The sequence below is a fragment of the Alnus glutinosa genome, chromosome 1 (assembly GCF_958979055.1).
Source record: "Alnus glutinosa chromosome 1, dhAlnGlut1.1, whole genome shotgun sequence".
In the NCBI taxonomy this organism is placed as follows: Eukaryota; Viridiplantae; Streptophyta; class Magnoliopsida; order Fagales; family Betulaceae; genus Alnus; species Alnus glutinosa.
In genome coordinates, this window is record NC_084886.1 from 46,884,818 (window position 1) to 46,898,156 (window position 13,339).

At 33.2% G+C, this 13,339-nt stretch overlaps 1 protein-coding gene across 1 annotated transcript; it reads right to left on the reverse strand.

Annotated features, from left to right (window-relative positions):
• Positions 1–1,080: 1,080 nt before the first annotated feature.
• Positions 1,081–5,758, reverse strand: LOC133866575 (agamous-like MADS-box protein AGL104). Its single transcript, XM_062303175.1, has 12 exons — positions 5,574–5,758; positions 4,278–4,331; positions 4,147–4,173; positions 3,657–3,675; positions 3,471–3,535; positions 3,311–3,338; positions 3,152–3,213; positions 2,967–3,066; positions 2,807–2,857; positions 2,614–2,720; positions 1,715–1,880; positions 1,081–1,305 (listed from the first exon to the last, which is right to left on the reverse strand). The coding sequence occupies exons 1-12, from the start codon at positions 5,756–5,758 to the stop codon at positions 1,168–1,170; spliced, it is 1,002 nt and encodes a 333-aa protein (XP_062159159.1). The 3' UTR covers positions 1,081–1,167.
• Positions 5,759–13,339: the final 7,581 nt, after the last annotated feature.

The following is a 13,339-nucleotide window of genomic DNA, read 5'->3' on the forward strand; positions in this document are numbered from 1 at the left end:
TTAAAATCACAAGAAAACCTAAGAACTAATTTTGATTTTTCCTTCTATTTAATAGAAAATTTTAAATCTCAATTACAATTTATCACATCAGTATTCAAAATATAATAAATTGATAAAATACTAATATAATAAAAGCTCAACTATTTAATTTTCAAATATATGTGGGATTTATAGAATTATACATGTAAAATATTTCTTGAATAAGGGCATGCTTGTGGAACCCTTCCTAGCCGCAAGCCTTGAGGGGTACGGGGCCCTCCAAAATTTGAAAAATGTCACAAAATTTCTAAATTTTTTGCTAAATTTAAAGTATTTTATGAAATGGACCCCCCATAGTTTTATCCCCAAACGTTTTTCTCCCAACAAGCAACGGCCTAGCGTTATATTTTTGGTTTTTTCCCGTCTCTTAAAATTCTAGTTTCGCCCCTGTTTATTGAATATTCTAATGCTTTCATCAGCAGTTAAAACGTGATTTTATTTTTTTCTTAGAGAAGGATGTGAGTAGGACTCCCTCCGATCCCCTAACAACTTGCTCGGATGGGCACAATGCTAAGGAGGAGGAGAGCTCATTGAGGCCCTCTCACAGCCCCTGCCCGATTCTAAGTAGTAGGGAAAATTTTAAGAATCCTCAATTGCAAAGAATTAATCCTTATCCTTCTAAGCCACCTACATATCCAATCATAGCAGCTATTATGTACGGATTAGATTTATCATTGTTCTTTGGACACCGGTTTCCCTGTAATTAGTGTTCATAATTTAATCATACATGAAAGACCCAAAAAAAAAGCAGAAAATGCTTAATAAGTAACTTAGAAGATTCTGACATTTTACATAAAAATGGTTAAGTAATTTGTTACACATTGAAAATTCTCAGATAAATGGAGAATTATGTCCGCAAGCACTAGTACATGTTTGACTATGTACAAAACACCCAAAATTCTGATATATTTTCATACAAACCCTTCTTTTCTTTATGTTCGAGCTTTCATACAAACCTTCATAAGCACTACTACATAAATATATATACCTTTTATATGCATAATATCGTAATCATACAACCCTACTTCAGTAGTACTCATCCTCATCCTCTTCCTCTTCCTCCAAGCCGCTCAAACGCCAACGTACTCTGGTGTCACGTGCCAATAACAACTCCACAAAATCTTGGTGTTATTGCCCGTTCAAACGAGAGACTTCGCTCTCATAATTTGCACCATCGTTGTCAACATGAATGTGCGAGCCGTTTATGTGGATCTCCACGTGCTCAGGTGGCATCATCTCCGACATGTCTGACCCCACCATTCCGTGCTGTTGGCAACATCAAAAAGGTTTTCTTAGACTTAATTGCACACTACAAACTCAAAAAGTACCCCCCCCAAAAAAAATGGGTGTTTTGAAAGTTAGTCCGGTTATTACTTGGTGAAAGAGATTTTGTTTAGTAGGACAAACCTTTGAAAAAACCATAAGAGAAATCATTTTCTTAAGAAAAATTGTGGGCTGAAAAGGCCAAAGGCAAGTCAGATGTTACAACCCCAATACACATACATACAGATGGGCTAACCCCAAGCCATGAGTTTAATGCTGGGCCGGAGCAGCCTGTGGACTATTTCGAAGTCCTTTTGCAACACGACCCAAAAACAAAGGGCCCTTTGCCAATCCGTTACCAACTATTGTTTTTATAAATTGCAAGAAGTAAACGTAAAATAAAATAAAAAACCTGGATTTGGGGGAATAAAGTCGGTGACAAGAGGGCGGTGGAGTGGTTCCCCGTTGAGTTGTACCCCTGAGACCACGCTGAGAGGCTTCCGTCACTCATGCTTCGTGGATCCGCGTTCGAGTTGGTTCCTTGAGGAAACGGATCATATACCGTCGATGATAGCTCCCTGTTAAATGTAAGTCTAAAATCATTTGATATGGTGCTCCGATGCTGAATTTATCCACAAAAGAGTGCCCCTAGAATCCTAGTATTGGGCTTAAACTATAGAACAAAACATATCTTATGTTTAATCACCTGTTTTTGTAGTTTAATACCAGTCTCAAATTTTGTGTTTACATTCTTTTCATTCCAAACCTCAATTGTCACATGTCACAGTCATATAATTAATACCCGTACCAAGAAATCCTATGACCCTTATCATAAATCACTGTCTTAATTAGATTTTATCGAATTGAAATGAGTTTGATACGAGTATGAAAGCAGTAAATCTTGAATGGGAGAGGAATAAAGTAGGTTAGAAAATCCTTGTAACAAAGGACGGATTATTTTTGCTAATTTGCTATATTTCATAGCCACCCTTTGTCAATTTGACAATTAAGATATAGTAAATAATCATCGCAAACGTTTCCGACACTGCCACCTTCGATGCACACCCCTAATACCTAACACAATGCGCATGTTACATCCTAGCGAATTAATTTAGAATTGAAGAGAGAATAAGGTGGTGTTTTGAATTGATCTTTCTGTCATGAAAGAAACTATAAATAGGATTGAAGAATGGTCATCGATCATCAACATAGATTTTAAAGTGACAACTGAGGAGTTTAAACATATAATTAAGAAACATAGATCTTTGTAGAGCATGCTTTAAAGGGCTAGTCTCGAATATTGTAGCTTACCTAAGTTGATTCAGAGAAGTAGATGCTTCAAAAATGTGTCCATGGCTGTGACCACCATCGGGCAACCAACTGACGACTTCATTCGCGAAAGAGGCCGGCATTCCTTGCTATTAATCCAAGAAAACTCAAAATTCATTTATGCTAATTATTTCATAAATATTACTCCTATTAAACTTTTCTCTGGCTTAATTACCTGCATACTGGATGGATCATAAGTTGATAACTGGTTGTTCAGCAAATATTCCTACAAAACGTTTGATAAAAATGGGGAGTTTAGATCAAATATTAGGAACAATTAATTTATTTATTATTTTTTTTTTTTTGTCTGCAACAAATAAACACAGCTTACCAACCTTTCTCTGCATGACACGCGCCATGGTGTCAACAAGATTTTTCTCACAGGATTCTATCTCTCTGTTGGATGTGATCTTCAGTGGGTCAGGCTCATATACCCTATTTTCATAGCACTGAAGAAAATTATTTTAACTAAAAATATAGTATTAGAACAAAAGCTTTTATTCCCAAACTTTTAGAGGACCTAATCTGTTCTTCAGCCATTTGGAGTTGCTGCTGTAATCTAACAATTTCCTGTTGGAGTTCCTAGAATAAGAAAGATTAACAAAAGTCAAAAATCCTTTTTTTTTTTTTTTTTTTGGTTGGGGAGAGGGGGGGAATTCACAATATATCTCTGTCTTACCTCAATGTTGGAGTTAACAGCAGCAGGACTTTTTTGAAGCATCGGTAATGCATATCATTAGTGGGGGGGGAAAGACAGAGAAAAGCATTTAGATCATTCAAATATCATTCTTTAAAAATTATATGCACAAAATGAGATTAGAGAGAGGGTCGTGACAAACTTGGCAATTTGAAGAGCGATGTCGTTTTCACCCCTTAGTTGCTGTAAGGTCCTAAGCAAATACTGCTGCAGTACAACACTAAAGTTTCATCAATATTTATCTTGAATTTTTCACAAAGAGTGTCTTGTCTTCCTAACATTAGAAAAACGACAAATTTGAACACTAGAAAAACGTTGTCTTAATTACCTCTTTGTTTTGGATGTCACTGCAAAAGGGAAATTAATGAGTTATTATATATCCGATTGTGCCACACATAACAAAGATTTAAATACGGAAACTACACTTACCGTTTTCAATTTATCACCCAATTTGTAATGTCCCTTCAATCTTTCTATGGGTTGCAGTGTCCTCCTTCCCAACCAAAAATGACAATAATACCCTCTATAAAGTAAAAAATTCACAAAAAACAAAAAAAAATACCCAACAACATTTTTTTTATACTTTTTTTTTTTCAAAAAAAAAATATATTTTTTTTTTTGTTTTTTTAATGCAAGATATTTTTGTCATTTTGAGGGTGGAAATGAGACATTGCAACCCTAATGATAAATGAGTAGAGCACATTAATCAAATTTAAAAGATTGAAAAGACATTGCAACAAGAGTGATAGAGGCAGAGGACTAAAAGTAGTTTCCCATTTGAAAAAGATTAACAGAAGGAAAAGGATTTGAGAGAATACCAATGCCTGCCTTTCCCAACAACAGCTCTGCAACAAATAAATCAACGAATTAAGTTGATCAAATTAACAAGCTAGCCAATTAAAAAGGAAGCAAGTGTAAATTAAATCACAATTCTGAAAAGCATGCATACTGTTCTCTTTCTTGGTCAGGGAGATTGAGGAAACGAGTAAACACATCCTCGATCCTGATTTCAAACAAAAACAAAATTATCATGGCAAATCTTATAACTTTAGGCCAGAAATTCAAAGGAAATTAAATGCATGTAAACATTCACACACAAATCAACAAACTCGTAGCAATAAATCATGGTTAGTTAATTATCCATCAGTCATCAGTGAGATGAAATCAACAATATTATGAAACACTAAAAAGAAGTGCATTGTAATATGACATTTTGGGAAAGATAGGACGAGGTAGAGAGGTCTAGGCTTCTAGTCCATTAGCTACCATTTTCCATGATCCATACATTAAAAAAGACTAGCTAAAAATCCAAGAAAGAAAAATAATAAATAAATAAATCAACATTTGCCAAGGATGATGTGAAGGATCACCTCCAAATGCATGGCTTTCTAGTCGAAGGCACTTTTTATAGGTTGCTTGAGAAGGTTAATTAGCTAAACTAAATTTGAAGAAAAGGGTGACAAGTGATCGTGTGTGAAATTATTTCTAATGAATTTAAATCATCTATTTAGTTTGAGAATTTAAATAGTTAGCGACAAGTTTTTCTCCAAACTAAGCTGAATGAATTCTTTCAATTCAATTTCTATAAACTGGCATTTGTTCTTAAAGCATGTGTACATGTGAGAATCACGTGGTTGAAGAACATGCGTCAACAATTTAATATATTGGGCTGAAGAAATTCTCCCAACTCACTTTAGAGAAAAACTTTGTCATTTACATAGTTTGGGCGCCCTACAAGTTATTAGAGATTAAATTAAGTTATATATCAAGAGTAATGTGTTCACGGATAATCATAGGAATACATTTTTCTTCTTTTTTCTCCCCTTACACTTCAAGAAATAATGTTCTTGAACTACCATTAATTAATATAAACCACAGAAATATTCATTTTCAATTGCTTCTTGCACACCATTTATTACAAATTCAAACTAATTCCATCATTTTCCACCACCTTCGCCGGTGCATGGTGTAACAACTAGTCCATATATTCATCACGAAAATGCTTGGAACGCGCACAAGTTTTTGGTGATCGACAACAATTTCTGGAAATATTTCATGAGCTGAGAGCATGCGGTTTGGGAAATTATTGAATTCTGCGTAACAATTACTCGATCCAAAGAAATTTAGTGAATTGCTGTTAGCAAGTTGATTAATCTCAATTCAAACATATATAAGCCAAAAAAAGAAAAGAAAAGAAAGGTGGATAATCTGAAAAATGTGGTATATATATATAGCTAGCTAGCACCTTCTTTTGCCGGAGAAGTGGCTAAGACGACCGGAGGGAGAGAACATGATAAGAGCAATATCAATGTCACATAGGATGGAAAGCTCGTATGCCTTCTTAATGAGTCCATTTCTTCGCTTTGAGAAAGTAACTTGTCGATTCGTGTTGTTTTCTATTCTCTTTATCTCCAGTTTAACACGACCCATCTTGATCTCTGTGTCACCTTTATCGATGATCTATATTATATTTGCAGAAAAAAGGAAGAAGGAATAAGCTAGCTAGCTAGCTAGGCATGCAATGCTAAATTTCTTCAATTCGGAGAAAATAAGCAATATTTCTTGAGAGCAAAAAGAATGCCCTACGTATACGCAATGCGTGGACATGAACTTTTAAGGGAAAGGGTTGTTGAAAGAAGGAAAGAGAGAGATGGTTATAAATGGGCGAGAGGAGAGATAGGAGAGAGAGATTGAAGGTGGTTAAAAAAAGAAAAGGTCACAACTTGGCTGTTTTTGATGGTTGATATATATATATAGGGTTTATTATTAATTCACTCTATTGCTATTACCGTTGGTATTCTCTTGCTTCTTCTTCGCCGACCAGGAGATCGATATGAGAACGTTAGTTCGGATAATGACATGAACAAATATATATAATCCCATAATACAAGAGATAATGTCGGCTGCCACGTACCTACCTACGAACATCCTCGAATATCTCACATGCCATGCCATGCATGCCGCCATTCATGATCAACATTAATTTGCCAAGGTTTTCATTTCATTAAATCAAAAATTAAATAAGCGCGTGTATAAATTTTTGATAATCATCATCTACAATTATTTACTCAAAATATAAGAAATTTGGACACGTAAGTGATTGTGAGAGACCACTTATGAGACCTACTTGACCGGATAAATTTTTATTTGGTCAGATAGATTCTATAAATGGTCTCTCACAATCACCTACATAAATTCTTCGCATTTCAAACAGATAATTATAGACTATTAGAAGAAGAATATTGTGCCAAGTTCCAAGTCCAATGTGTCTTCCCCTGTAGACTGTTTGCCTTCCCAATGCATGACCTTTCAATCTTCCCTTAATTGGGATAAATTCCTACAGCGGGAGTTTATCCTGCGGGCTACACGCCATTGCTGTTGGGTATTTCTATTTTAGGGAATAAATGGCAATTATATATATATATTGAACTCCACGACGTAAGCCTGGTGAGATTGTATATGTCGTTTGGACTGGTCGAACAATTATATATATGGGATTTACATACGGGAAATCGTGATGAATCCAAATTCTTAAAAGGTTGACATGCATGGGGCTGAACCGACATGACAGCAGCAACTGGACGGCTGGATTGAGATGTTCTGAGCTCATTACGTTTAGTTGATCTCGGTTTGGCATGCAATCAGGGGACAGATTTAGGAATTCAACTTTAACTAAGCTGGACTTCATTATTTTTAGGATTTTTATTTTGAGGGGCAATCATTAATGAAATATATATAACAAAAAACCTGAGAGTATTTTTTTTTATTTTTTTTTTTAACGGATTTAAAGGTTAAATTTTTGACTCCATCACTCCAAGCAAAAAACCTAAAAATAATAAAGGGTTAGTTGAAACTTCCACATCAGCAATGTGAGATAATTATGGAATAAAAATGTAGTATATCACAATACTCGTTAGGAATATATACATTATTTTGTGCTTACACATATATAATTCTGAATAGTGGTGGAATTAGAATTTTAGTTAAAAAGAAAAGGCTTTTTTAGCGGGGTAAATACTAACTTTAGATGATTTATTCTAAAAAAAAAATACATAAAATTTTTAGAAGTTTCTCAAAGGGAAAAAAAACACATATTTTTCTCAAACTACCACTCAATTATCATGTTCTCCCAAACTACCAATTGTATCAATGCCTCTCCTCAAACTACCAAAACATGTCAATGTCTCCCCTAAGACTAACAAAGAGACAAAAATTACCACAATTTTTTTTAATAACACAAAATTGTCTTTATAAATTCGAAAAAAAAAAAAAATTGAAAAATCAAATTAAAAAAAAGAAAAGAAAAAAAGAAAAGAAAAACCAATTATGTTAATGTACCCCCTCAAACTATCAAAACATGTCAATGTCTCCCCTAAAACCAACAAAAAGACAAAAATTACCATAATTTTTCTAATAACACAAAATTGTCTTTTATAAATTCGAAAAAAAAAAACTTTTGAAAAATCAAATTAAAAAAATAAAGAAAAAAACGAAAGAAAAAAATTTAAAAAAAGAACAAAAATTTAAAAAAGGAAAAATAATGAAAAGATTAAAAAAAACAAACGAAAAAGTAACTGATAATTAAAAAACAAAAAACAAAAAAAAAAAAAAACACTTTTTTATTTTTGTATTATTTTTTTGTTATTTTAGATTTTTTTTTAATAATTTTATGAATGGTATTTTTGTCATTAAGCATGACATTGATATTTTTCAGTAGTTTAAAGGGAGAGATTGACATAATTAGTAGTTTGGGGGATATTGACAATGAAGTTGTAGTTAGGGGTGTGCAAAATCCGCAATCCGCAATCCCCGCCCCGCAGAGGACTGAGTTTTCAAGTTTTTTTGCGGGTTAGGGTCTTAATTTGAGAAATTTTTGCGGGGCGGAGCGGGTTGCGGGTTTAGCCTTTTAAAAAATGCGGGTCCCCGCCCCGCCCCACACCGCACAAAAGAGAAAAAAAGAAAAAATAAATAAAAAAGGGGTCCACTAGCTCATTTCATTGTGTGAGAAATACAATTTTTATGGTTCAATTTCATGGGATGTTAAAGTGTACACTTTTTTATTGTATTGTTATTTGAAATAATCTTTTCATTACTTCTGAAAAAGACAAGAAAATTGATTAAATGGAATAATGAAATATTATAACTTTTTATTCTTTACATTTATTCAATTATGCTTTGTTGATGGGAGAAAATAGAAATCATGTTTCTTAGAATTTTATCTTATAATTAATAGGGCTTTTAATTTAAAAGACTAATTCCATAGAAAATGTTCTTGAATGGAAATATGAATTTAATTTTTTATTTTACAAAACCAGTATTTTTTTGAATTTTTATTTTTTTACAAAATAAAATCAAAATTACGTAAATACCACTCAAAATACCCGCCCCGCCCCGCCCCGCAATCCCCGCCCCGCGCGAACCCACCCAGCAGTGATCCGCCCCGCACGGTTAGTCTTTATCAAGTGCGGTTTGCGGGTTGAAAATTTCCAACCCGCAAAGGTGCGGGGCGGGGCCGAAAAAGGCGGAAACCCGCCCCATGCACACCCCTAGTTGTAGTTTGAGGGAATTATGTATATTTTTTCCTGTTTTAAAATTGAGTAATGATTTTTGCACAACTTTTGCATAAGTCTATCTACCCTTTTTTTTTTTTTTTTTTTTTTTTTATTATTATTATTATCAACCATTGAATTTATTTTTCTACATATGGGTCCTAAATATTCAATGGTTAATATTAAAAAAAAAAATTGTTAGAATTGTATAAGAGTTGTGCAATAAATATTACTCTTTAAAATTTAGGGATCTACTAGCCTCAACAATTGGTTATGATTCCGCCCCTAATTATGAAATTGGCTTAAATTAATTGGGAATCATGATGAAGTTGTGGGTATCTTGATCTGTAATCTTTAACCCCCCCATTTAATGGAAATCTCTATTGTTTTTTCGGTTCTTAATCTTTGACAGTATCTACCAATTAATCAATTGCAACGGATGTACGAGTGGTCTTTTTTCAAGATTATCTAGGTTTTGACAAGTCCCATGGCCCAGGACTAATATGGGTTCTTAAAACATGATTTTGCCCTAGGCCCAAATACCTCCAAGGTCATCCTTACCAAAACTCAAAAAATTGGGCCTAACTGACTGAATTCTGAAGAGCCCAAAAAATACACAAAGAGCTTATCAAAACTCAAAGACCCAGTATAGCGTTTTACCACTTTACGAGCTTGATTCTGCATAAGATGAAAAAAAGGAAGAAGAAGAAGAAGAAGAAGAAGAAGAAGAAGGAAAATAAGGTGAGGACCCTTTGTGTGTGTGTTTGCGTTTTATTTTTTTATTTTTATCATTTTGACTTTTGCAAAATCATTTTAGACCCTAATTTATGAAAATTCAGATCATCAACCCCAACAATTATTAAGCTAAACACCATAGGTAATATCACCACGTACAATCCAACAAAGTAAGCAAAAAATAAAATCAACGTGCACATATTTATTAACAAAGTAGAAATCTTTTGAAAAACTTTTTAAAAATAAAATCACTCCAAGGGTTCAACCCCAAAGATATTCATTATAGAATATGTATATTACGGATTGATCAGCTTACAAAATCTTTGTAATTATACACGACTCAATTTGCAACCCTGGTAACTGACTTGTTCACCTCCCATCACATTGGCTCCAAAATCTCTAGCTTTCTTTTAGAGGAATCACCTTTACGAACAAACTTTGTCCCCTGTAACCCATAACTCTGTTTGGTGAAGGATACTTTTTTGGTTTGATTGATTAAGTACAAGGAGATGAATCAAATATGTTTAGGCTCAATGGTATTTAGACAACTCTCTAAGAATAATGAAATACTGCCTTTCTCTCTATGTGAAAATTGTAGATCATTATACTTATATAGGCAAGGAGAAAAATGAGATTTTTAAGGCTAAGTCGTGTGATAATTGATTTTGTTTGCGACCATTTGGATTGATCCAATTAAGTTTAAGTTGGATCAATCCCAATTTAGGGTTTTAGACTTTGATAGAGAAATGCTAGAAATGCACCACTCATCTCCCCTTTGTCTCCTATTTTCCCTTAAAAAAATTAATTTTAAGGAAAAAGTTGTCTCTGATGTGAAAGTTGTCTCTGATGTCACATCAGAGACAACTTTACATCAGAGACAACTTTGTCCTTAAAACCAATTTTTTTATTATAAAGGGAGGATGAAGGGGGATGAAGGGTGCATGTGTAGCATCCCTCTTTTTTTAAAAAAGTTTTTAAAAATATCAAATAAAAGAATGGACCACATAGGATATTATTGCTTTCGACATTTTTTTCATTTTTCATTTTGTTTTTTGTTTTAAAAAAAAAAAAAAAAGAAGGCAAAAAAAGGCCAAAGTTGGGTCAAGTTTGGGCAAAATAGTTGGGGTGGTATCATCCCCCTTTTAGAAATAGCCATAGCATCCTAATTTTGAAATGATAATTACATAAAGAATATTTACGTGAGCTTCGTAAAGAAAATTAAACATCTATGTTGTGATCAATTCATAAATTTAATGACTTTGCCTTACATAGAGGTAATTATTTTTATGATTTAATTAGAATAAGATGGTAAATTTGGCATTAAAAATAAAATTTTCTTAGGCCCACAGGTACAAGAAAATTTTCTTTTTTAATGTTTAAATTTACTAGTTTGATAAATAAAGTTATTTAGTAAATTCTTGTGTGATGTAGCCTTTGCCCACATGTAGGTTGGAATTTACTACTAAATTAACATTATTTAATTTAAATAAAGTTACTTCATAGTATCAAAATATCTTATTTGTCTTAGCCATTGCATGCATTCTTGCTGCTTCTATTACTGGTATTTTATGTTCCAGTACTTTATAGTGATAATTTTTTCTGACTGAAAAGAAAAAGTGCTTTTTTTACTTTGGGATGTTCAGAATTTGATTAGGTGTTCCGTGCGGACCAATTCACTTAGTCCCACGGAATAAAGTACACCACATGAGATTATTAGTCATGAATAGTGGGAGCAATATAATTGCCCAAGTTTGATGTTCAAAAAATATCATATTACCAAATGTATCGGGATTCTATTCCTAAATACTTTAAGGTCATAGATTTTATAAAGGTTGTTGAGAAACAGTTAGTAAATTTCTATAAAGCTTCAGCTAGCAACCTAACAGAAAAGCTTTCAAGAAAAAACTTAGGCACATCCAAAAGTGTGCATGAGTACATTATGGTAGGTACATAAAAGTAAAAAAGCTTGCAAATTAAGGAAATCTATTTATGGGTTAAGATAGGTATCCCGTCAATCTTATACAAAACTTTACAAGGTTATTACCTCATATGGTTTTATTAAGAACCTTGTTAATCAGTGTTATATCTTAAGGTCAGTGGAAGTAAAGTTACTTTCTTTTAGTCTCGTATATAGATAATATTTACTTGCAAGCAATGATTTAGGTTTGCTACATATATAAAGTTCATCTCACTAAACTTTGAAATGAAATATTTGGGTGAAACCTCTTACGTCATTGACATAGAAATTCACAGTGACAAGAATTAAAGAATATTAAGATTATCTCTAAACTACATTGAAAATGTTTTCGAAAGATTCAAAATGAATGGGACTGTGATATTTTAGTAGCACCTATTATTAAATGAGATAATTAAATTTAGTAAAAATCAATATCCCAAAATACATTGGAACAAGAGCAGATGAAAAATCTTTTGTATGCATCTATAGTAATTAGGTTAATGTATATATGCATAGTTTTGCATTGGACCTAATATTGGATTGGCAGTAGGATTACCCATAAAGATTTTCGACATAAAGAATCTCACTTTGAGAGAGAATATTAAGAGACATGAATTGTCTATTAAGCATTGAATTAATTATTGCAGATCCACGACTAAAATTTAACCGGTAAAGAAGTATAAAGTCACGTAGAATATATGAAACTCATTAATTCATTTTTGTGTTTAGTTTCTCTCTAATGGTCTATAGACATAAAGTTATTGTTATAAAGTTTTTGTGTATATGTATTATCCGTTGAGATAAATAAAGTTAGACCCAGAATGACTTATTGGAAGTTATTTATAAAGAATTATATCTTATAAAAATTTTGTTTAGAAAGATTAATGCATTGTAATACATGAAAGGAAATATTAACATAATAACATAACTGCCGTGATTCATGTATTGTATTTCTCTAAGTAAAATTAAAGCTTGATTAGTTTTTAATTAAAGATGTGTCATGTCAGCCAAGTGAAAGAATGCTAAAACTCATCTCTTGAGAGGAGATTTAAAGTGGCTCACACGTCACATATATTATATGTTATATTATATTAAGAGAGATTTTATTAAACTGAGACTCTTGAGTAATAAATATACAGATAACTACTTGTTAGAACAGTTTTCAATCCGGTGACGTGTAGATTTTTGATTCGCCGTGTTCTTCATAATCTGCAAGGAAGAACAAACAATGCGTCAAAGGGGGGGTCTCCCGACGTCCCCTCTCCGATGCCTAAGTCAGTGGGCCATTTTGGAGAGTATTGAGAGTCGAGAGTTTAGTATATTTTCAGCATATATTTAGAGTGTATTTTGTACCTGGGCTAGCAGCTTATTTATAAGCACATAATTCTCAACCGCATTGTTCCACCTTCATGTCATGGCTGAGTGGGACCCTTAGTGGGATGAGATAGATGTTAGGTGGGAGAGTGGGACACTTACTCCTCATGGGATAATGTATTTATTCCATGTGTTCTAAACATAGCCTTCAAGGTGTTATAAGACTCTGTTAAGCCTTAGTGACTGAACGGGTCAAGTTGGGCCAGCAATATCAACTGGGCCCTGGTTCGGGTATAGACCCATTTGCCTAGGGGATAATAATTTTCCTAACCGTAAGGGTTCTATAATTGCAAATTGAGGGTTCTAAGATTGTAAATTCAACAAACGTTAAAGTCTGAATTTCTGGATTATTCATTCAATTCAAGCACTTAAGCAACAATGGCCAAATATTAGAAT